Here is a 26,551-nt window from a genome sequence, read left to right as displayed (position 1 = left end):
TGGATTTTTCTGATTCTTGTGGGGATAGTGGACTGGCCAGGGGCACATATTTTTGTTACAAAAGTCTGAAAAAGTGTATTTTGCATAATATTTGACCTTTAAGACAAATGATATAGGAATATAACAAAACCTTCACACCACAAGATCCGTTTGTAACAACTAAACACACATTGTGTGGATTTTGAGATTAATGCAACTTCTTTAAACAATGTTATAAAAAGTCAAGGCATATGTTTTCTTAAAATGGACATAAGGAAGACTTTCTGTAAGAGCGATCTCAAACTCAGATTAGCTTGAGGCCAATTTTGGTTCTTGTAGGAAGGCCACTTCAGTTTTCAAGTAAAGAAAAAGTCTTGGTTGCGTTTTACATACAAAAATTGGTTTATTTTCTTAACTGATAGGTGAAAATAAAACCTCTGGGCCTGAGCATAGACAACACATGAAGAAACATGCACGCCCTCATTGCTGTGATGTCACAAAAGGTGGAGGGGAAATCATCAAACTGGAGGTTGAATATGTTAAAACTGAAAAAAAAGCTCCCATTTTTAATGTAAACTTTAAAGCGATGTATTACTGCAACAAAACCAATAAAATATTAGTTATGGCTTTTACTGTTGAATCAGCTATCCATTCAAAGCTAGCTTGGATGTATTGAACAGCAAATATTTTAGGGATTGGGACAGAGCTATAAAGGCTGCTGAAGTCAAACAGCACTTTGTAAACGTTTCTGTTGTTTCTGTTCTTCTTACTTTAGTTTAACTTTAAGATGACCAAACTTTTCTTTTAACAAAAGCATTTGGCGTTAATAATTCTTTTTGATGTTGTCAATTTTAATGTGAAAATTCCACCGGAAGCAGTTGTGTAGTCTCGTGCCCTAAGCCTTGACACACCTCTCGCCCGGTAACGATGCTGCCGTCACCGTAACGTTAACGTTACCTGAATGAGACGCTCCATCATCCAGCTGTGTCGGAGCCCGGGGCGACACAGGACGACGGCTACCGGCGGCTTGACGGTGCGTGCGTGCGTCTCCGTTAACCGTGAACACCGGGACATACACGCACACGCCTCTCTTTCTCGCTCACACACGCACAGCTGTCCCATGAGAGCTCGCGGACGGAGAGGAGAGAGAGGCTCGCGCTGCATCTGTTGCCTGGGTGAACACGTTAGCATCAGGCTAGCAGCTAGCTTCACTCACAGGTATATAACGGAGGAACGAGGCAGAATTGTACCGATAATCTCGGATGTCATCTCCCGTTACCGGTGGACAGGGCTCATAATGAATGTGTAGAGATCACCGAGGGCGGTTAGATGGTGAAACAATCCGTTCGGAGCGCGAGAGCTACCTGTAAAGGTGAGGGAAGAGGCTTAAAGCTAACAGCTAGCATGCTAGCATGATGGAGGCAGAGTGAGGCTTCTGTAAGCTAACATGGACAGAGTGTGTGTGAATAGGGATGGGCAGTATACAGAGTTTTTAAAATAAATCGATATATTTTCAAATAAGAAATAGTCTAAGGCAACGTCGTTCATTTTTATAATGTTTATGTTGCGTTAAAATCACGTTATACGTTTCATCTGACTTCATCTGCCATAGGTGAGTGCAATATTGAATGAATTGATTAGACATGTCTGTTAGGGCCACTACTGGATAAAAAAAAAATACTCGCTGTATGAACCACCAACCGTATTATGCTTATTGACCACAAGATAATTAACTTGAACTGTGTAGGCTAAATAGGGAATCATCTCTCAGTTGTTTTGTTTTATTGCTAAATATTATTTTTGTAAAATCGAGCCATTTTGACACTGGTTTGTTACCATAGCAAGAAAATATACGTCCTGGACACCTATTTTAAGGCAATTTATTACTTTTAAGGATTAGTGATTGTAAGCAAACTACTGCACAATGTTCTCAAATGCATAAATATGTTGACAGTGTTTGAAAAAGTGGGTGGAAAGTGTCTTGAGTGAAGGATTTCCCTTGCTCCTTCCCCATTTTTCCAAATGTTGCCACTTGCCAGCAACCATCAATCCTTGAGGCAATGGAGATTTAAGCTTGTGGTATTTAAAATGTTTTTTGACAACCTTGACGTAACAAAATTTTGCCTGTCTTTGTACATCTTAGACCGTCTGTAGGATTTTGGCTGCATTTTTTTGTTATGAAAAAAGAAATAAGAATCACAAACATTAGTATGCTTACGGGGCATAAGCTAACTGACTTAAATTTTCAGTCTAAATGAGAAATAATCATTTCAGTTTTGTAATTCATTTAAGGAACATTTATCAATCAATATCAAAGCATACTGATACCTGTTTGTTACCACTGCAGCAAAGATAGAACAACAGGACCCAAATGCCAGTTTAGTGTTTTTGATTATCAAAAGTTGCGGATAAACTGAACAATATCTAAAGTGAACAAATATGTTGGCAACCCTTGGCAAAATGGACGGAACTAACAAGAAGAGAAGAGCTTCCCTTGCTCCTTGCCCATGTTTCCATTTGTCAACATATTTGTGTGATTTAGATGTTACTCTCTCTCTGTCTCGCTCTCGCTCTCCCTTGGTCAAAAATCTTCCAGATCATGAAGTGTTTATACTTTTTTGAAAAATATATTGTTTAAGGATGGAAAATATTGACCACCTCAACATATGGAGATGTTGCCAATGTTTGTGTGTAATTAAGAAAATGTGTAAGATTTGTCTGCAATATTTGCTTATTACAAAATAGATGAAAACCACCAACAATAATATCCTAAGAATAAATGATCTAAGTGGAACGACATCATTTTCTTTGTTTTATTTTATTTTATTTAAGCAAAGTTGCTTTTATACCAATATGTTTATTTTCACAATCATGTTTTTTATTGTGATATATTGTTCATGCACATGATGACATTATGCAGCTAGCTGTTAATTGAAGTGCCTGCATATGTATTTTACGTTAAACTGACTTGTTTTTTGTCATTTCTTTACAGATAAAAACATCCAGGAATGGTTTTTGATTTGTATCGCCCAGCACTTGTGTGTAACCCATTGTTCGCTAGCATGGACGGCTTGTGTGTGAAGAACAGTGAGAGCTAGAGGCCCTTCACAGTGCCATGGAGCCCTTCCTGCAGATTGCTCCTCACTCTCTGGCCATTGTGCTGTCCAGAGTCGGCAGTGAAACTGGGGGAGCGGGTGGAGTGTCGGAGAGCACCGAGCTGCCGCGCCATCACACTGGCTATGAGATCTTTGCGGATTTCAAGGCAGAAAACTCGCAGCAGCAGCATGTGTGGAACCCCCGGATCACTGAGGCCGTATCAGAGACGTTCTTCCTGGGCTGGATCGATGAACATGTGCTGCTGATCCAGGGGAAGGAGGATCACCTAGAGGTGCTGAGAGAGGGATGGATGAGGAGGAGCCTCAACCCACCTCGGGGATTCACCATCAAGTATCTGGGTAAGGCCAGTACACTGAGAACCACTGTATGTGTGCTTGCATGTGTCTGGGTCAGTTGAGGTGAGAGGACTGTGGCCACAGATGCTGAGGATTGAACCCCCTGTCCTGATAATAAGACACTGCATGGTGAATAGTTTAATGAGCAGTTGATCTCTGCTGAAAGCTTGCCGGAACATGATGATGATGGTGGTCTCATCCTGTAATTACATCCAGAGAGTTTGTTTTTAATTGATGATTTCTTGCACTTCTTTCCAAATGTCTGCACATGCTCAGAAGCAAACAAACTAAAGTCTTTATTTCAACCCGTACAATATGGGCATGACTAATGAAAATAATGGTCTGAATGGCACGATTCATGTGTGAGATGTGTTGGAGTACTAGTTACTCGTCAATGAGAAGAGCTGTAAAGAAGGTTCTAAATGTCTTCTGTCTCTTCATATTCATGCAGCATAGCCCCATTTCATCCCCTTAGCTGCACGGTAGATGTGGAAGTAGGAAGAGGGTTGTTGTTGAAAATCTCAAAAATAATGAGATCGTGCTTGGGCATGGAGAGACGTTACTAATGTGAAAGCAGACCGGGGGGCAATCGAGTTCAGGCACAGTACGAAACAGCCGTGACTAATGTAAAAATGCACTTGGAATATATAAACATGCACTCAACATGTTGTGTTGATACAGTGGAAGCTGAGTGTCTCCTCTCTACTGAAACTTTACTGTTGGAGGTTAAAGAGATAGTGCTGTGTGTTTGTGTGTGAGAGAGGGAGAGCAGGTTTTCTGCTCTGATTAAAGAAAAGAAAGGCAGGACAGCGATGAATAGATGTCTTATTCTTTTCACCACCACCACAGGCATTTATACACACAGACACTAGATAATCTCAGTATCGTATGAATTTGATCTGTGTAATAAGGAGCCAGACCTCTATGATGGATCCTTTGGTACTGCTTACATGTTCAGTTTCAAATGTAAAGAATGTTTGCTTTTTACTGTTTCTAATTCAATTCCAATCTGCTTGGTTCCTTTGTTGTTTCCCTTACAGCAGACACACAAGCTGTATTCTAAACTGCCTGTTATAGTAGTTGGGGTATAAAGGGCCATGTAGCTGTACTGAACCCTTTTGTTACAGGACTTTGGGTACACAAACCTGACATGCCAGATAGACTGTTTCATACATCTACTGCATGTATATATTTCACATTCATCTGGGAAAGGTCCCATAGAAAGCTTTTGGGAAAAAAAATTCTCGGCAGGTGTTTGGAGAAACGTTCTGTCTGTCACATTCAGGACGGGCCAATCAGAGCAACAAGACAAAATGTTGTTGTACGCATATGCTCCTCTTGAGCTAACAGGCTACTGCTGCCATAGTTGTAAATGGTGGAGCCCCTTGGTGAATAAAATACATGCCAAGGCTGGTAGGGAGACGTGCAAAAACATCTTCTCTGCCAAGACAAGCTTTCAATGGGACTCTTAGTACTTTCTGACAGCTGCATCTGAGCTAATAGCTAACGCAGCAGCAGCCTTTGGATACACCGGCAGACCCCACCTGTAAAAATAGCAAACTCATTCCAAAGCAGGCCGTAAGAAGAGCGAAAGCATCTTTTTCATCATGAAAAGCTTGTCCAGTTATGAACCCCCCCGCCCTGTCCAAGCTAATCAGTCGACCAGCAGCCATAGTATTAGGTAGGGCTAGGTATTGCTAAGAACCTCACGATTCAATTCGATTTCTATTCTTTAGATTGCACTTCAATTTGATATCGATTTGATATTGATTTAAATGCTTTGATGTTGATTCAGTAAGAAGTAGAAATATACAAATGACCTGTTGACAATTTTTGATTATTTTCATGCCCATGTGAACATATGTGGTAGGTCATCTCACATTTTTTAGCAATAAAACATCTGACAATAAAAGTTTGCACAATAATAACTTACTTGTGCATAAGGAGTAAAAAAGTAAAAACCATGCCAGTTCTGTATAAAAACTGAAAAAGCAAAGTGCATGTAAACTTTAATAGTATTTCTTTCCTCTTTGAAGTTGTGATAAACCTCACATAACATGGTTATGGTTGGTTGTTGTTTGGTCGAGTGCGGCCTCTGTCCATACAACGCGAATCACACGCACAGCGACCCCCACTGGCCAGGAGGTGAATCGATTCAGAGGATTTGCTGAATTGAGGGGGGAAATATTGCGATGCATTGATTAATCAATATTTTTACCCACCCCTATTATTAGGGTTGCCAGGGATCCTTAAAAAGTTTTAAAACGTTTAAAAATTTAAACGTTCAAAGTTTTCATATTACCAGTAAGAGGTCTTAAATTTTAGAAGGCACATTGCCTATGATGTCCTTATCCAGTCTTCGTTTTTTAGCTGAATTTGTTTGATTTAAGTGCATGTTTGTCTACGTTACAGGTAACTGCATTTATAGCACCGCTGCCTGACCATAACCTGTCTGTGTGTAAGCCCAGCCCCCTCAGTGGGGGGTCAGAGAGAAGCCTTCAGTGTAAGAGAGATATTAGCAAAAATAATTTTAGAACAGACAAGGAAGTGTCTTCAGCCACACAGAGAGACTCGTCATTGTTAAAGGCTGCCCCAAAAAACAGTGGAAAAAAACAGTAGAAGCAACATGATGGCTGAACAGTAAGAATTTAAAGTTCTCTGAGAATGTTTATATGCTCCCTCATGTCTGCATCTGTGTCCTTCCCCTCAGTTGATGAATGCGCCTTTATATCCAATAAATTGGTATTTAGCGCCATGGCTTGTTAAATTTTATACATAATAGCGGTCTCACGTTAACAAATCAGCATTTTAGAATGCTATAGGAAAGCTTTGACGTACTGCGGGATGTGTCCCTGTGTGCATTAGAGACCAGTTGATACAGTTTATTGATAATCAGACAGCAAAAATAACTAAAATCATCTGAAAAGCTATGAAATCATCACTGATGCAGGGAGAGAGAGAAGAGCTAGCATGCTACAGTCAGTTTCAAAGGTTTTTAAACTTGAAAGTTTACCAGTTTTGGGTATCAGTCATTTTAAAAGTCACCTTTTGCAACATTATCAATATAATCCCCTTATTTTAGTAAAATCTGTAAACTATATTTTTTAATGTTTGACTTCATGTAAGGTTAGCTACTGGTAGTTTTTATTTTTTCTGTTAAAGCAGTAAACAGGCTTTTCTGATGTGACTGATGTATTGTATGAAACTACTTGCTGTTTTTGAATGTACATGAGAAAAACAACAAATTCAAGCTCATTAGAATGTGAGCTTTATAAAAGGAAATGCCAGTCTTCTTATCAGTGACCATGGATTTCTGACTGAATTTCTACCACAAATTGTTTAATGAAATTCACCAAAATGCAGGAGATTAAGTGTTGGATTCTCAAATTTCCTGGGGAACAACCCCCAGACCTCGCTCTTATTATATATTTATAACTATGATTAAAAAACTTGTTCTATTGTGAGATACCAGTTCAAGTCTATAAACCTCAGGATAACCAAGTTGTCCGCTCAAAAGTGTGAACAACCAGCCCAAGTTTTGCCAGGTCTTCTCTGACAAGTGTTGTCCTCCATTATTGTTAGAATCAGCTGAGCACACCTGCTAAAATACTTTTATCAATATCAGCTTACAGTTTATTGATAGAATAGAGGTTTTAAATGTGCCAGAAATAATCGAGGTTGAGCTTTATGACCAAAAAAATTCTTTGTCCTAAACAATTTGACTTTCCATACACAGAATATTAAATCAGAAAATTCAGTGGGGCAGTGTAAAAAATCTCACATTTCTCAGTCCAGGTCTAAAAAAAAAAAAGGTTTTAAAAAGTCTTAAATTTGATTTTAAAAAGTGTGAAGCAACCCTGTATATACAACCACTCACAGTACAACTAACCACCAGACTGTAACTCACAAACTAATGCTGAAGCAGGTCAGCAGAAGAGTGAAAAGCTTTTGGTGTTGTTTTTACTCTTTATTTCATACAGAAACTTGGTCCAGTTCTGGTAAAACTGCTGTCATAGCTACATCTGAGCTAAATCACCACACTGGAGGTAGCCATTGCAAATGGCTAGTGTAACTAAACCCCACCCATAGCTTCTGCCTATTTCTTATTAAATGTCACTTATTGGTCCGGACAGTGTTTGGTTCAGCACAATTGTTGTGGATTGGAGCTTTTCAAGATGGATTTGCCTGATGACAGACATGAAGTCTGGCAAATCCATCTGCTTTACAAGGTTACGAGTACACTGCAGACATGTACAGACCTGACATGCTAGATAGCCTTCACATATCCATAGTGTTTGATATACCACATTTATCTGGGCAACACCCCACAGACGGTGTTTGGAAAGGCAGAACCTTTATAAGAAAAAAAAGCAATTGGAGGAACTTCCTGTTTGTCGCATACATATGACATAGTAGTTACTGAGGGGTAAACTACAGATTGCAAGCTTGACAGGCAGCTGTTGTCATGTTAAAACTGGTTTCTTCACAATCGATGGAGCCACTTGGTAAATTAAACTCTTGCCTAAGAGCAAAAATGAGGCAGTAGCTACAGGTGGGCTTTAGTTGTGCTGGAAGTAATGGCTGCCACCATTGTAGCGATTAGCTTGATTTAGCTATGGTATAGTGACAGCGTTTATCAGAACTGGACCATATTTCTTTATTAGAAGAAGAGCAAATAACTGCAAGGTTTGTTGGCAGAGAAGATGTCTTTGCTCTTATCCCAACTGGCCTCAGCACTTGGGGGTTGTGATGTGTTGTGCATGGACAAGCTGGTTCAAAAAGTTGCCTCCTGTGAACAGTGGGAGCCGGTGAACTATCTGATATCAAACTGTTTTCCATACACATTGACAGGAGTCCAACCAGCATTAGGGATTACCACTTGGTATCCTGATGCCCAGAATGGATGTTAATCTATTTCATTGCATTGTGTAAATAGGTTCTGACACGGACGAGTCAGGATGTTTTCACTTTAACAATACTATGAAACATAACAACCAACTCCTCCGTCTGTCTGTTCCTCTCCTCACAGCAGCGTGTGTGTGAACATTAGTCAGCAGATCAAGTTACTACAACTATGTGGTGTCTTCAGGCACACACACTCACTTCTGGTCGTGTACAGACAAATGCAGAGAGTTTTGAGGTAATTGAGCTGAGTCTTTCACCAACAGGAAAATTATTTTTACCATCACAAGTCTGTGTGCGGGGTTGTGCATGTGTGGGAGTGTGTGTTTGCAATCATGCCTACAGGCATGGGGTTTCCTGCCCCTTCCCCTCACTGTCTACTCGTCTCCATCTGTCTGTGTTTAGTTGGTTTGTCTCTTTCATCAGATTCTTTTAATTAAAGTCTTCCCTGACTCGTGTACTGACAGGATTGACCCTGTTACTACAACAAAACAGTGTGTGGTAGAGCTGAATTTCTGTCATGCTTACACCTGTATCATTCAGACTCAGAATTTCCTGTTTGGCCTTTCATAGTAAAACTTTGCAGCATCGCTCTGTTGTGGTATTGGCAATCTTTGTATTTTCACGGGACATGCGTGATCTATGTTCGACTCATACCAGACTACTCTTGTTGAACAAGTAGAGGAGAATAAGAACTATAAACCAACAAATGTTCAAGTGGAGGGATAAAGAACATCTAATGAAAATCAAACAAATTTTCAAATTAATTTGAGGAACATGGTATTATTAATTACTCAAATTTGTAATCTGAATTGGGGAGTATTCAAAAGTAAGTACTGGTATTCCTACTTGGTCGGGAAAAATGTGGTATCAGTGTATTCCTATATGTATCATTGATCAGTATCTGCAGAAATTTCTGTATCTGCCTATACTGATAATTAACTTTTTAAGCTAAAGGTTGTAATCAGTCACACAATCCCAACAAGGGACAGGAGGGGAAATCTTTCAAGAAAACATAGAAAGAGAAAATTTTCTCTTATAATCTTTGAATACTGGTATGTGTTTAGTTGACTGACAGAAATTAGTAGATATAATTGGTAGGGGTGTGAATCTCTCCTTCTCATGACGACTCGATTCGAATTTCGATTCACTGAGGATTCATTAAAATAAAAAACGAATCGATCTGATTCGATTCGGTACAATCTGATTATTGAGTCAAAAATGTTTGCTTTGACAAAAATTTGCAACAAAGGGGAAAACAAGATAGTTTCATGATAATCTAAGTTTATCTGATTTTATTTATAAAACAGACTAAATGCCAGGCCTCCTGTGCTAACATTCTGAAATTATGTTTTAGAAAGTTTTCAGCATGCCCAGGTGCCCAGGTGTCTTACTTTGACATTACATTGGGAGACAAATATGAAAATGAGTTTTTACTGGTACGTGTTTGTCCTGTACTTGTAACTTCCTCAGCATTATTAATCCCAATAACAGTACAAACTAAATATCAAATTTTCCCAAGAAGCCCAAATTAAAACAAATTTAAAGTCACAAGGAGATTTGGATAGACAGAGCTCTGTGTGTCTGCTAGTACAGGAGAACAAGGGGTTAAGATAACATTGAAAACAGCCAATTTAAAACAGCTTTCTATACTTTTCTTCCTGTCATAATTCCTCTAAATGTAAGTATTCAGTCTATATGTCGCAAAAACATTGTTGTTTCCTTTCTCTGTGTACCAGATGGTTCTTGATTGTTTTCATTCTTGAATTAATACACTGGAGAACAGCTGATCTCCAGCTCACTGAAGTCCTCTCTGTTTAATATCATATCAGTGGGTTCAGATGTATTGATTATGTTTATTATGGTTGTAAACTCCGTGAATAAAGGGGCTGTTGTTAGGGTGATAACTGAAGACTTCTCTGAGTTTTAACTCAGAAAAGTGTTTGTGTTCGGGTCTGTTTGTGCTACGTTTAGCATTAGCATCTTAGCTCAACTTTAGCTCTGCCGTCTCAACAGGTGAGATTCATGAGTTGCCGAAGTTCTTAATCACTTTTCTCCAAAGCGTACAGATGGGCAGACATTTCAAAAGTTATCCTTCCTTCATATAAAGTCCACAGGACTTTTTCCTGAGGTGCAGAATTGTAAATGAAAGACGCTATGGCGATGACCAGTGAAACACACCCAGCTACCTAGCGAGCACCTCTTGTTTAAAAGTAAAAGGTCACTGTAGGTCGCGCGAGGATAAAGACGCTGAGCCAGAGCATGGCAGGATGGGCTATGAAAAGCAGCAGAGCCTCAATTAACCGATCTCTAACGTTAAAACTGGTCCAAGGACTGGTTCGTACCGCTTTCCTACCAATCCAGGGCTCTGCGGACTGATGCACTCGGACCGCTGATGTCAAGATGGGTTAACCGATCCATATCGGATTATTACTTTAATCACTAATAGTTGGCTACAAATGTTTCTGTAAAACTTAGTAATGCATTTATAAAAAAATCTTCTGAATGAATACAAGATACTTGTGGTCGATGAAACGGATCAGTGCTCAGTGAAGAAATCCATGGGCTATGTGTAAATCCCTATTTTCTATGCCGTGTGTTCTTTGCATCCTTCAAAATCCTGGATCCCTGCTTTCTGCACTGTTGTGTCCGTTAGTCTATTAATTTCTAAATACATGGATAATCTCTTTGCCATGATACTAGAGAAAATCTTCCCCTCCAAATTCAAGAGTGAGATGGTACAAATCTGGCACAGATCAGAGGACTCCTTCTCCCTGGGAATCAGGATTCCCACAGCTCTACCAAAAATAATGTTCTCCAAAGAATATATATGCAAGCAAAAGATGAATATTAACAAGCAACTATTATGTTCATTGCATTGGAACAGCAGCTTATTTCTTTTTGCATTTAAGTTCAAAACCATATAGGTATTATGAATGATCAGAAAAGCAAAATATTCTTCCTTTCACTGAATTATTAGTAATTACAGTGAGTACAATTGAGAATATCTAACATTTGGCCCTTGGCATTGATATTAAAATTAATGTGGCCCTTTTGGTAACCAAAGTTGTCCATCCCTGCAATCGATGAACCTGCATAATGCAGTTATAGAAAAAATAACCTGGAATAAATTGGCTACTATCCCTACACTTTAAAAGGGATTTTTTCCTCACAGGTTAACTGATTTGCCTGCCATGGAGGCGATTCAAACTTGGTCCTGTAGACCTTCTTCTAGCCAGATGAGGAGAAACAAGAATCTCGAGGAGTCTTGCATGGAGCTAAAAGGCCAGCTTGGTGCTGCTTGGTTATGGCAAAAATCATAATCACGATTATTTTGATTGATATTGAGATGATGATTGTTAAATACAAATACTCATGTATTTTTACAACATCTGCATTGCATGCATTTATTGTAAACACTCCTAGCACTTTAAAGAAGGAGAAATATATGAATATGAACTATTCGAAAAAAATATGTAAAATAATGATTCACAATTAAAATTAACAGACAGAATTCCTTTCATAACCAAAATAATACAACAAACACTAAAACATTTACCATATGGCAAAACCTATGGATGAAACAAGTAGGGCTGACAGCTTCCATTCGAATGGTCGTCTTGGTCGATTGTTTGGTTGAAAAGCTTATGTCTGACCAAGATCACCCTGGTCGGGGAGTCACCTCAATCCTTTGCACCTCTTTGACATTTTTCTCCCCAGTTTTGTCGTCAACATGCTTTAATGGAAAAGCTGATATCCTAATAAGCAAATAAACCTTGTGTAGTAAGTGGCCAGATAAGCCAGATAATCTGTTGTCAGATAAGCCAGCTCTTTTATATGAATGACAGGAGCCAGCTCCTGTTTGAGACAGTTTCTTTTTGTCTGTTTTTGTTGGTATTTAATACACAGTTAAAAAGCCAAAATGGTTCCAAATAAAGAGCCGTTCGGGGGCCAAAGACCGGCTTGTCCTACTGAACTGAAACAAATGATCTTGAAATCTAAAAGAGTTAACCATGATAAAGCAGGGTTTACCATGTTAAACCATGACTAACTGTACTGAACCAAACTGTACTGTTTGGTGAACATGGACAATATGTGAGCATTGTCTTACTCTACCCCTCCAGGTTTTAGGTGGAGGCTTTTGATCCATGTGTGCTGAGCTTTCTAGATGTTTTGCCTGAATGTGCCACTACTTTGGACTTGAGAGTAGCTCATGATTGTTCTTTTTCCAATTTGAGTGGTTGGTACAGCTGTAAACTGCACTTAAGTTCTTCACTGTGACGTGATGTCATCTGTCAACAATTTATTACCTGCTGATCATGATAATGTGCCATTGATATTGGTAAGTCCTTATTTCCAGTCCACTTTTTCATGTGTTTTTAAAAAGATATATTTAAAGTATATTTTCTCTAAATCTTTTCATGGAGTCTTTAAATCCTGTGTGATGCTGTACTCTTGTATGTCCACTAGATGTCGACAGTGACCAGTAAAACATGTCCTAGTGTTCCTTCTATTTGGTGATTTTTGTCCACGGCAGCTTATTGATGATTTTAATCCCAGTGGTGTTTAAGTATGTGTAATAATTTAGTAACATTTATCACTGTTTACCTCCATTACCTGTCTGTGTGTGATGTCACAGTATAAGGTGATTAAAAGGCTGGCAGTGCTGCACCCTGCTGCCCATCAGTAGAATAACATTTCTTACATGCACTGACATCATTCATTCATTCAATGTTTCATTAATCTTGAGAAATCATTAAGTAATGTCGCATTTTTCCTCTATGTGATTTCTTATTATTATTATTACTGTTAATATGCAAATCTTGTGCAATCTAGGTATATGTATTACATGTGGTTTATGGTTTTTGTTAGTATGGGCTTCATTATTGGCTTGTGTTACTCCATATACATGTGGATTGTGTGATTTCATGTTGGATTGCTGTTGCGCCTATTCTTAATTGTTATGTGTGCATCACTTGGAGTTCAAGACAAATTCCCTCAAAGAGGCATGACAGTATATCATATCGTGCCATATTTTCAGTGACATCCAGAGTAAGAAAAAATCAATATTGGTTGGTCAAACCAAGGGAAAATTTAAGATTGGAATCAGCCTGTTGAATTTAAGTTAGTGCATCCCTAATAAATCTGTTTCAAGAATTTTTCTCATAACAATGACTGCATCTTTGTATGTATGTTGCTTGTTTTAAGATTAGTGCAAGGGGGAAAAACAATCAGAAACACAGATTTTATTAAGTTACATCTGAAAACATATTTTAAAATGATTTAGTCACAAACCGTGTTATATATATATTTTTCAAATTCCATTTTACCCTAATCTTTCTTTTAAGTTTTCACAACACCCCCATCAACACCTTGTAACCCACTTCCCTGGGGACAGGACCCCTCACTTTGAAAACCACTGCACTAGTGGACACGAGAGGGACTGCAGTTCATGTTACCTTCTTCCTCAGAGGTTGCTGCTTGCTGACAGTTAAATATCTTTAGATGCAGCATCGCCGGTGTTACTGCCTGTTGCAGCATTTGGTCAGTGTGTTGCCAACTAGAGAGTCAACTTCAGAGCTGTGTGCTGATTGGTTGGCTGATGGAATACTGAGCTGGTCTTTAAACACACTCGCAGTCATGTTAATGCTTCCCTCTTGGTTCCTCTCTGAAACCAAATGAGCTCACTGAGCAGAGTTCAGATTTTTGGGGAGAGGGGAGGAGGGAGGAGGTCGGTGTGTTGACTGACATGATTCCTCCCCCCTCCTCCTCCTTGTCCTTCTCTCTCACAACAACACACTGAGCGGCAGAGCGAGCGGAGAGAGAGGGGCGAGTGGACGGACAAGCAGACAAAGGAGAGGCAGCGTCGCTCTGTTCTGGATTAACCCTTTGTCCTGACTACACGCTCACGGATTTTTCTCTTTTACACGCTCGCCATCAGCCTGTCGCCACACCGTGCACACCGTCTTAGACATACTCGCACACACTGTTCTCCCTGAGGATCAACAGCTGGTGCGTGTGACGGCGTCCCGGAGGAGCGGTCGTGGATGGATGGAAGTGGAGGGCAGATCGTGTTGCTCCCTCCCTCTACTGGCTGAGCGGCTTCTCCTCTCACTGTCTTTTGTATTAGCTCACTCTCTCCCCCTCTGTCTCCCCCCCTTTTCTCCCTCCTTCCTCTCTCTCTGCTCTGTCTTTGTCTCTGTAACGGCAGTCCACGCTGGTCATTTCATCTCCCTCTTCAGCCCGCAGAACATCCAACCATCCCCTCATCCCTCAGGCTTAAGCTAACAGCAGGAAGAACTGATGCTGGAGCAGCATGCTAAGCTAACTGCTAGCTTTTTGAGCACTGTGGACACCTTGGCTTGCTGAGTGTGCATGTTTGGTGTGTGCGCAGGGTTGGTGTGACCCCATGCTGTGACTCTCTCATCTTCATGTCCTCTGGTGATTTGTTTCCATGGAGTTTTCAGTCATGTCAACAGTGACGTGACCATGTCCGAGTGTGTCAGAGCAAGGACTCCGCGTCTGACTCTCTCGTCACGGAGGTTGTTGATGTTGATCAGGTGATTTCTGGCTGCTGAAGCTCCAGGATGGCGATCACGTGACAGAGTGGCGCCCCAGCCCTGGGTCAAACGTGTGACCCACACTTTCTAAAGTTATTAAAAGAGGAACTTTTAGACGCAGCATTGTAGATAGATTAGTGTGTGTGTGTAGCTGTGGTGTGGTTGCGATGAAGAAGTCAAGCAGCAGCACGCTTAGGCGGGCCTGGCCCAGCTCGGACCTTATCGAGCGCCTGCTGCCTCCAGCATCGTCCTCAGAACCGCTGAGGAGCAGACGCTCCCGCAGCGATAAGGACTACAGAATCCACAAACACAGCAAAAGACACCGCCACCCTCCACAGTATGCGTGTCAGAGCCCGCCCGCATACACACACCCAGGTATGGTACAGGTACACACACACCACACTAACCACTATCATCATGTTTGTTCCGAAGGTCATTGTGGCCAGATGAGATGATCATAGAAGGGTTGATTTGTGCTGTGACTTGACCAACAGACATGTCAGACAACACAGAGGTAACCAGCCAATCATAATGAACAATGTTATGATGTTGAAAGGAAGAGGGGCAGGACTAGATGATGCCTGAAACAAAGACTGTAAACAAACATACTGTAGTTACTGTATACTGTATTTGTTTGTCTATCCAAAAGTTATGATGAATGATACACTATCTTGATGCTAATGGCTGCTATTTCTTGCCAACATCACTCTTTTTTTTCTGTCTGTTGTGGTCATCCCTTGTATCCTTACAAAGCAGATGAATTTGCCTGTTTCCATGTTTCTAACTGGTGAATCTATCTTGCAAAGCTCCCATCTGAAAAGATTGGGCCCTGTAAGAGAGTGACAGAACCAACCAGCATTGTTTAAGGAGCAAGAGGCAGTACTTTTGGGCGTGGTGGACTTGTGATGTAGTGACAAGAAGCTGGTGCAATTATGGCGGAAGAGATTAGCGTGGATGCTGCTATAGCATCAGTTTTATCAAAACTTGACTACATTCTTCGTAAAAGAAGAACGTAGAACAGCATTGAGTTGTTTTCAAAAACGACCAAAGTCATGTACGGACATGTCTGCAGTCCCTATGGTTGTCGTTATGCAGTTCTATATGGAGTTTCCTCCTCGGTAGCGGCACACACCTATGATGACATGTTTTTTGCTCTGATTGGCCTCTAAAGACGTGACAGACAGAATGGTCATCCAGTCACCCTCCAAGTTTTTTTAAAGACTCTGCCCTTTCTCAAACACTGTCTATGGGAGGGTTCCCAGATGGATGTGTGAAGCAAATCCGTCTGGCATGTCAGGTTACAGAGGTTGCAATTTTTTTCACAAACTTCATCATTCCTCTTTTCCATCAACATTTGGTTTGTTTACACCAGGAAGGAAAGGGTTACCAGTTTACTGATAACTATAGTGAAATCCCCACATAGTTCGTAATACTTTTCATATTTTATTTATCATCAAAACTGTCTGGGATTACCAGGCTTTGATTTCACAGTACAGAATGTGACGGCAGTATGCAATGTATGTATGTTTACCAAGGAGAACTGAAAGTAAGTTGGCACGGTATGTAGAGAAAAAGTTATAGGGAGAAGGAGACATTGCTCTCTCTTCTCTGCCTAAATGCCCCGTCTTCACAGGGTGGAGCGACAACTAATGAGGAAGCTAAGAGCACTTCAGCAGTAAATCAAAGAAAATACTGCAGCTTTCTAAATGTTTTGATTTTACATCTTTTAGAGTGTAACTCCTCTGAAATGATCAGAAAAAAATGTCTGATTTCTCTGCATTAATGCCTTAATACTACCAGCACACTCTGATAAAGTTCAGTGTTTACTGACGAACGCTGCACCCCAATGGGACCTTATTTCCAGAGCCCAAAAACACAGTTGCTCTCATAATTCCATCTCAGTATCAACATTATTATTGTTTTTTTAACTTCATCAACTTTAACACCACTTATCTGGGCCGGGTTGCGGCAGTAGAAGGCTAAGCTAGTTAACATAGATGTCCTTCTCCCCTGCAACACTTTCCATCTCCTTCTGGGAGATCCTGAGACATTCCCAGACCAGACAGTACAGGTACACCTAAAAAATTAGAATATCATGAAAAGTTCAATATTTTTTGTCACTTATTTCAGAAAGTGAAACCCATATATAGACTTAGTACACATAGAATGAAATATTTCAAGCCTTTATTTCTTGAAATTTTGATGATTATGGCTTAGAGAAAATGAAAACCCAAAATTTAGTGTCTCTAAAAATTAGAATATTACATAAGATCAATAAAAAAAGGATATTTTAAACAGAAATTTCAGGCTTCTGAAAAGTATGTTCATTTCTATGCACTCAATACTTGGCTGGGCCTCCTTTTGTATGAATTACTGCATCAATGTGGCATGGCATGGAGGCGATCAGCCTGTGACACTGCTCAGGTGTAATGGAAGCCCAGGTTGCTTTTAAAGCAGCCTTCAGGACATCTGCATTATTGGGTCTGGTGTCTCTCATCTTCCTCTTGACATTACCCTATAGATTCTCTGTGGGGTTCAGGTCAGGCCAGTTTGCTGGCCAATCAAGCACAGTAACACCATGGTCATTGAACCAGCTTTTGGTACCTCTGGCAGTGTGGAGAGGTGCCAAGTCCTGCCAAATGACATGCAAAATTTCCTTTCATCTGAAAAGAGGACTTTGGACCACTAAGCAACAGTCCAGTTGTTTTTCTCCACAGCCCAGGTAAGACGCTTCTGACGTTGTCTCCGGTTCAGGAGTGGCTTGACACAAGGAATGCCACATTTGTAGCCCATGTCTAGGATTTGTCTGTGTGCAGTGGCAGCGGGGTTGAGCAAGCGAGGTGGAAGCAGCGGGAACTTTTTTAAAACATCAGTCACCCATTTTAATGACTTGGACTGATAGGAAATTTCGCATAAAATTGAACATGTCCCGAAAAAACTGAATGACAAAGAACGACAATTTTGGCATCAGTGTGCAGACATGATTAGAACAACATGAAATAGACTCATGCAAAGGCCGTTCACTCTGCATGCCGACCTGTATCCCTCTGTGAGTGAGACACCTGCAGTAGACCGACGCGCTTTCACTCATCTGCGGTGTCAAGCTCAGTGAGAAAGCCCACTGGGTACAAGATTTTTTAATAAATTGAGTAACCTCCTTGATAGTCCATGTGTGCAAAATGGAAAAGTTGTATGCAACGGTCTGTGTGTGTATGCTGAAATGTAGGCTCATCCTCATCATTACAGTCGGTCGAAATGATAGACCGCCTTCAAAATTCTCTGTCATCCTTCAAAAAAATCAGTCAATGACAGAGAATATTCTGTTAACGCGACCTCTGGTCCAAAGGTATGTAGTTGCAAAAAACATAAAACAGATTCAGAGTTACAGGACACCTCATAGTGCTGCACGATTTGGTAATCCTGCGCGATTGCATTTATACAGGACAATATTACCATTTGCCATTGCAATTACAATGCAATACATAAATGGTATCATGAGGCTACCTGCTCAGTTATCAAAGTTTCTCCTTTTTTTGTACATTATGGTACTTAATGTACCTGTGCAAAAGTGGCATTATTGTAAACTTGAAGACCTTTCTGTAGGCATTTTTGTTAACCTTTCAAGTCCTGCTTAATACAACATAAGACAAGACAAACAAGATGGAAATTGCAGAAGGCAGAAAGAAAAACCAAACATGGTAGACTTTCTGTCAAAAGGTTGTGAGGCATCCCAGATGTGGCCTTGACTGTTATTCACTTCAGTCTTCATGGATCATTTTTTGGCTTTTTATGCCTTCAATCAGAGAGGAGGGCAAGGGGTAGAGTTGGAAACAGGGATGGGAGATGGGGAGAGACATGTGGAAGTGCACTGGAAGTTTCAGGTCATTTTTCAGGATGAAGAACATGTGCGATCATTTGGCTCGGCTCAGTAGTCAGAGCCAGCTCCTCAGGCTCCAAGGCTGCACTTCATTGGTACATCGTTGGCTTCATTAAATCAGCCAGATTTGAGCAATACCTTGACGTATGATTGATATTTGTGCATTAGTTATACCCAAACCCTCAAATGTGAGCGGAATCGATTGTTCACATCAGAGACTGGTACATAGAGCCTGCATATTTAAGACCAGCACATCCCCACTGTGCAGGGGTTTGGAGTTGAATAGCAGATATGCTAAGAGTAGCAGGAGTTCTATTGTCATCTGCCTTTAGATATCCCCTCATACTGGGGTGTGGTGTTCATCTCATTTGAACTAAAAAAAGGGCTAACTTGTTTGCAGCTGAACTAGCTGAAAGGGGGGATGTTGCCATCCAATGTAGCAAAGGTAGAAGTTGATGTGACGAGGACAGTAGTCTGGCTAAACTGCCTAATTGTTAGTGATACACAGATAGAAGGCAGCACAACTTTGGTCAGAATGATAATCATGATTGTTTTGCTATTTTGACCCAGCAATGACCCACAATACCCACACTCAAGCAATAATATGTAACAAGTGCATGCTTAGAGAGAGGTCATCTAAGAATGTGTTTTATGAATGGTACCTAATGTGTATGCTTAAGGTAGCATTTTTGGACTGCATCTTTAATGTAAGTAATAGCTTTCAATCATGTTTCTTCTGTGCATCTCTACTAATCAAGCTGTAACTGTAGCTTTGCATTACTGTGTGTGTAAACGTCCTGCATGATGATTCCTTTACTTCAAATTTGGAAAACACAGGGACAGTTGGGATGGATATGCTTGAAAAGATAAGTGTATGTGTTGGTCATAAAGTACAGCAAGTTTGGTGTGTGCCTGAGTTTCAGCTGTTCGACTGGTTGAACTGTGGGAACCCTAAATCCTAAAGAGGAGCTGTGATTGGCTGACAGGAGGCGTGAATAGATGAATGGACGTGGTAGGGGGTGGACGGATGTGGTGGGGGTTGTATTAAAGTTGTGAATGGGATATTTTCAGAGCAGCATACCATCAGAGCATCCTCTGGTCTCATAGTAACCTCAGAAAGTTTGTCTGGATTCAAACCAGCAGCTCTCAGCAGGACAGACTGAAAAGAACACAATTTGTTAATCATCGTTCAACAAACTCTGCCCTGCATCTCCTTTATACACCAGGTTTTTGAAAGGGGAAAGTGGTTTGTTCATTAGCTGTACATAAATTTGAGGCTTTGTTGAAATAATTCAGACTAAAAAAGAAAGTAACTCAAGGGTTATCGATACTTCAGTTTCACCTTTATTTTGTTTTCATTATGGTTTCTGAATTGGACTGAAATAAAAGCATTCAATTATGCATTATTTGATTCCAATGGAAGTTATACAGTATTGATACCTTTTTGATACAGCAATGATAATACAAGTCCTAGATATCCAAAGTTGGTCAATTTTTGATGATCAAAAAAATTGCAGACACACTTCTGCACACTGAATAGAAAAACAAAACAGTGTTTTTGGTGTGTTTTGCCGTGTTTTGTTTCTTGGCAGTATCTTGTTTTTTCCTTTAGGGGTGTATTTGTCCTGAACTGCCATGTAGTCATACAACAAGCATGTGGAAGGGAAAGGCAACATGATTACTAGGGCTGGGCGATTATGGCAAAAATGAAAATCGGGATTAATTGAACTCTTTTCCTAAATCACTATTAATGGACCAATATTCCACCCTAATTCAGTTTGTGCTGTAAATATTAGAATAATTTAAAAACAGTTAACTAGATTTTTTTATATTTCAAAGTTTAATACATCATTCTTATGTACTTCTAGAAGAAAACTATATGGTTTCATCTTAACATTCTCTTTAAACAGTTTTGTGCTCTTGTAGTCATTAAACTGGAGGGGTCCTGAATTTTCCTGGTCTGACTGATAAAGATTTAAAATGATACAGATTTTTGCTCCGTAAAAACTGTCATTTCAGGCTTTTCTTTGAGCTAAAGGATGTTTCATTTTATGTTCATGATGAAACACTGATTATCAACTTGTCTTTTTCTAAAAACCACGGTATTACCAGTCTCGTACTGGTATTGGCAGATATCAAAATTTCTGCCTATTTACATCCGATAATTTGCCTGTGTATTTCAGCATATATCTGCTGTGAATTTTGTCCATTTATACTAATAAATTAGTGCAGGTTTAGGCTGACTCAACAGACCTATGTCAGATGAGGTCTTTTTCTTTATTTACCCGCATTCTTTAAACTTTAAAGTGTTTATTAAGGACTACTAAAGTTTGTTTCCTTGGTCATCCTCAAACTTTAAAGAGTGTCCAACAGGACAGAAATTTTTTGTCTGAAAAGCAGATTTAAATATCAGTATTGACATCGGTATCGGCTAAAATGAATCTGTAAATATCGGATATTGGCAAAAATCCAATATTGTGCATCCCTAGTGATGACGTTTTTTTTAATCCATTCAAACTTCTGTGTTATATATAGCCTAGGTTTTTATTGGTTCACAGAGGTCACAGTCTGTTCATACCTTGGTTTTGGGGTCATGGTTTGGTATGGGTTCGGTTCATGTGTACTTTGAGTGTCGAAGGCTGGTGGTGCTAGCACCTTTAATGTAAGCCACATTCTACCAATCAACTTCAGACCATTTACCCACTGCTGCTGTGATCCAGTCTTAAACAATGCTTAATTTTAAGTGTTTCCTGACTTTAGACAGGCTGACTAGACACAACTATGATTTGTGTTTAACTGGATTTGAAATTACATGAAGTGGAAGGTCACTACTGTGGTGTCAAATGATTATTCAACAGCTCCTGATTAAGTTGGAGCCTCCCTGATCTGGAATCATAAATACCAATCATGTTTGATTATTATGATTCCAGATTGGGGTGCCTCAGATAGAATAGCTGGGAAGGGATGCGAACTGCATGTTGCATTCTTTTGCAGCACAAAAACATGACCACAAACATAAACACAACTGCACCCACGCTGAATGGATTATTAATAAAAGGACAACTAGCATATAGAATTATTGCCACAACATGAGTGCTGAGCCAGCCAACAAAGTCGATAGTCTTCTATAGTTGTATTTCTTCTGAAGTCATGTTTGATCCTGTAAGTTTCTGTGAGATTTTGTCTGGAATGTCCATTGTAAAATTGTTACAACAAACAGCAGGTGTGATGTCTCACAGTCTGACTGAATTGTCCTGTGTGTGCATTGGAAGGTGTATAAAAAGATTTAAAAATGGTCATGTTTTGTTAACCCTAAACATGGCCTCCTAGTAAAAAGGTACTGCTTTCTTAAAATATTTTAGACATGAAAACAGTCCTGTGTGGAAGGTAAAGTGTCACTGCGTGTGTATGAGACTCTCTAACGTGATTATCCACACATGCACATCACATGTTGACGACAGACTGAAGGAGCAGTGTTCATGAACAACGATCACTGTTTTAAAGCTGCTGGTTTCACTCAATGTTCACATTCCCAGCCTGTGTGTTAGTATGTGTGAGATTCCTTCATATCTTATGTTCAGTATACCATGTACGTAGTCATGTGTTTTCTGTTCAGCACATGCACATGTGCTGTTTTAACTGCAGAAACTTGAGATTACATTGCTGGATTTAACCGAAAGTTTTGGTAACTTCAGTAGTAAAGCTAAGCAGCAACCTCTGGTGTAGCCATTGAAGTCAGTGCAGAAGTGTGAAATAACTGGTTTTCCTCTACTGTCCACTAGATGCTGTGTCCTGCAGTGACTCAGTTCTTATAAAGCTCCATGTAAAATATCCAACTTTATAAAATATAGATGTACGATATAATTAGTAGTATTGGCAGCTGTTGGCTTAAAAAGTTAATAATAAGCTGCACCTGCTGTTGCTCACAATGACGGAGAGAGGAGGGAGATGTAGGCTGGGATCACACAGCAGCCTGCATGCAGGCAAAAAAATGCAGGAAAAAGGGAAAATTGATTCTGCAGCTCTAGTTGGCAGGCAAGAAAGTTTCTGCAGGTGTTTCCAACCGATATATCAGCTGTAAGTTCTGGCCTAATTGGCTTTAAATATTGCCCATATGTGAGCTTGTGGCAGGACCAACAGACCTCTGTCAGCTAAGTCTTTTCTTTGTTCATCCTCATTCCTTAAACTTTAAAGTGTATTTTAGGGGCTGAAGTTTTGGGTTTGAACTTCATTTGTATATCTATATCATTATTGGCTGAAATTCATTTTTAAATACCAGCATATTGGCTATCAGCATAAATCCATTATGGTGCAGCTCCGTTAGTAATGATATATAATTATAAAAACACACCACAAGGATGTACGTTCCCCTTATTTCCTCCTCCTGCTGCTTCTCTTCACCTCCTCCTCTTCATCTCTTCCTTCTTCTCTTCATCTCTGTTCCATTTTATCTCCTCCTCCAGTTTATTGCCCCCCCATCTCCTCCTCTCTGTTTCCTTCCCTTCTCCTCCTCCTCTTGATCTCCAAATCATCCTTCTTATCTGCTCCTTGTAATCTTCTACTACTTTTTATCTCCTCTTCCTCCTCATCTTCTTCTCCTGATGTCCTCTTCCTCCTGCCCCTCTTCCTGCCTCTGTCAATACAGACATCAGCACTTCACCTGACACTGCAGAGGAAAGGATGTCTCATGTCTCTTAAGTGTCTTCTTAAGTGGGAGACTCATGGACACAACTTCAGCACTATGAGACACAGCCCTTCTCTCTTCCTCCTTAATCTCTTCATTTTCATCTCCTTTCTCCTTCTTCCCTTTCATTTCCTTCTCTTCCTATTTAATGTCTTCCTCCTCTTCCTCATCTCCTCATCCTCCTTTTCTCATCCTCCTCTTCATCCTTTCTTCATTGTCCTTTGGCAGCTCTGAGGTATTAGCAGCCTCACTTTAGATTGTGAACTCTTTAACCCTTACTGAGCTGCACACACCAGCTGATGTAATGGGTGCTCCTCTCCTGTAATGTGATCGTAGCTCCTCCTTTTCTCCATCTGCTGAGTTATGCTCAGGGATGCTACACACACACTTTCCTCTCGCCGTGTTTCAACCAATCAGATTGTCCCTAGCTTTGGCCTGGTTTAGAAGGTCCGCCCCCTGCAGTCCTGAGCCTGCAGCAGCTTGGGCTATTTCCGTCCACACACACGCACCCCCACACACACACACACACCCACACACACACACACACACACACACACAATGATACTGAGGCATTTCTCTCCCATGATTGAATTTAAACACTACATGCTGGGTTGTAATGCCGAGGTCAGACGCTGGGATCTTTTTTTGCCCATTATGATGTTATGATGGTCACTGTCAGAGTTGTACATTGGTGCACTGAATTGATAGACAGACATGACAGACTACATGTTGGTACCTGACCAGTCATCCCAACTAGCATGATGACGTTGAAAGGAAGAAGGGTGGGTCTAGACAACACCTGGGGAAAAAAAATATGAACAGCATACTTTAACTAGGGCTGCCTCTGATTGCATGAACTGATTTGATTCAAATTCACAAGGTCCCAATTCGATTTATTTTGATATCGCTTCATGTGAGAATTGATCCCAAACTAGTAGTATTCCCATAATATTTTACCTCTATGAAGCACATATTGCATATGACCTTTCTTTTGTCCAGCTTGCCAGTGTCTTTATCGTTTTTTAAATCCAGAATGCAGGCTGATATACTTTTTTAAGTTTAGTGGCATCTTCAGTAGAGTTCTGCCATGTTTGTTTTAAGGCAGAGATAAGTCACTTATTGCAAGTAAAGTTAAATGTCTCGTGGTTAAATTATTGAAAAGAAAAATGAGTAAATAAATTGTTACTTAGAGTACACCGAAAAAAAAGAAAATTGCACAAGGGCCTATATTGTTTTAGGCCTGTGCTCACAACATCAGTACGGCAATTTATAGTCACATGTACAGGATTAATATGGCTGTAGATGCTGTGAAGACATTTTAAAAATGCATACTCTCCATGGTGTAGTTAACAAAAAAGCCAGCGGATGGTACCAGTCATAAAACTGCGTACACCTCACTCAACCAAAACAAGTTGGTACTCACTGTGGTAACATGGATTGTATTTTTATATATCAGGTTTCTCCAAACACCAGCAAGTCAGGAGTTGGACACGAGTCCTGTAAGCTGTAATGTTGTGCTCATATCAAATGTCAATGATCGCCTAATTGTTTGTAGGGATGCAACGATTCGTCGCCGTTGTCAACAATTATCAATAATGACTCCCGTTGCCGACACATTTTATTGTTGACAATTTGTTTGTTGCATCTGCACACCCTTTTTTTCAGGAAGCATGTAGCTATTGTGTTTACAAAACGCTGTTTTCTCATGCTGAGATGCTTGGGAGTGAGCCATCTGTCATTCATATTATCTCTGTTGAGAGTTGCGCACGCTCAACAGTACTCGACAGAAAAAGATGAACAGAGAGAAATGGTGGCACCCGATGCAACATCTGCACGTCCTAAAACTTTGAAGGTCTGGGAATATTTTACTCTCAACGGTTTAAAAAGAAAGTTTGCTCTTATAATATGTAAAGCAGACCTTCATATCACAGGAGCACATCAGCAGTGCACGAGCATTTGAAAAGACAGACTAGTCAAGTTGGACTCATGAGTGATGCAGCGAGCTCTGCGAGCTAACATTTTTACTTTCTATGCTGAAGAACGTTGGTCATCTACTGGTCACTACAGTGCTACAGACAGAACCTGACACCTTTCCCTTTTTATTTCTAATTCAATAGTATAACATTACGATGCCATTTTTTTCCCTCATCCCATTTTCTACCTCTGATGTTAACACGTTACATAGGGAGTGATGCAGGTCACCCCTTTCACTACTTGTCAACACTTAAACAGTGGAGCGAACTCTAGCCAACATACAATAATTAGTTTGATAATTGTTGTTTTTTTTTAAGCTATTAGTAAAAAGAAAAAAAAAAAAGAGCAGTTAAAAGAAGCCGTCAAGGAATCCCACAGCCCGCCACCCAACAAGTCGACTAACTGTTCCAGTGGTCCGTGACTAGTCGACTATAGGAATAATCGTTAGTTGCATCCCTAATTGTGTGTATCTGAAGGGGCGAATATAGGGCGCTTACTTGCTTAATTTTTATTTAAATTAGTGCAAATAAGTGCACGACAAACCACGTTTATGTGAGTGCCCAAAGGACGCAAGAGGAGAGGGGCTTCCCTCTCCCACATATGGCAGTTCAGTCAGTTGTCATCAAACATGGCTGAATTTGACTACATTAGGAGGATTGCTGTTTTTTATTTGTTGTGGAAAGCCCAAAACTGACAGACAATGCCATCTTGGTAATAACTTGGTAATAGATGGCTGAAAACAAGTGACGGACAAATGTTAGTAAACTTTGGTAATCTGACCTCCTCACTTTCCTCCAAGCAAGCTCCTTTTTAATTCCTTTGCCAGTAGAACATGTTTTGTATAGCTTGGAGTAGCCACAGACAGACACCCCAAGTTTCTCCTCCATTTTCTGTTGAATGAACCTCCTCCCCTCCGGGCTGGTCCTTTGGAGATCCTTGTATGTGATATGCATCACTGGATTATCTCCATGCTGATTGGCATGGTGCAAATGATTTGCTTGAGTTCTGATTTTTCACAAGATAATAGTTTTACTCATTAATTACTCATTACACATCAGTCCTTATCAACACATGACACCAGGTTTATTAGCAGTTAGCAGCAGCAGCTGGGCTCACTGGGCTG

General features: G+C 40.2%; 1 protein-coding gene across 1 annotated transcript in view; it reads left to right on the top strand.

Moving 5' to 3' along the window:
- The first annotated feature begins 1,117 nt into the window (after positions 1-1,117).
- Positions 1,118-26,551, top strand: part of LOC121516175 (storkhead-box protein 2-like) — a 78,009-nt gene continuing 52,575 nt past the window's right edge. Inside the window, exons 1-2 of the mRNA XM_041797273.1 lie at positions 1,118-1,351; positions 2,972-3,434. Of these exons, the coding sequence (XP_041653207.1) occupies positions 3,095-3,434 (340 nt within the window). The 5' untranslated portion in view covers positions 1,118-1,351; positions 2,972-3,094. The remainder of the gene's footprint in view (positions 1,352-2,971; positions 3,435-26,551) is intronic.

This window comes from Cheilinus undulatus, linkage group 10 (genome assembly GCF_018320785.1).
Source record: "Cheilinus undulatus linkage group 10, ASM1832078v1, whole genome shotgun sequence".
In the NCBI taxonomy this organism is placed as follows: Eukaryota; Metazoa; Chordata; class Actinopteri; order Labriformes; family Labridae; genus Cheilinus; species Cheilinus undulatus.
Note: the sequence above shows the minus strand (reverse complement) of the source record. Positions and strands in the feature narration are given on the sequence as shown.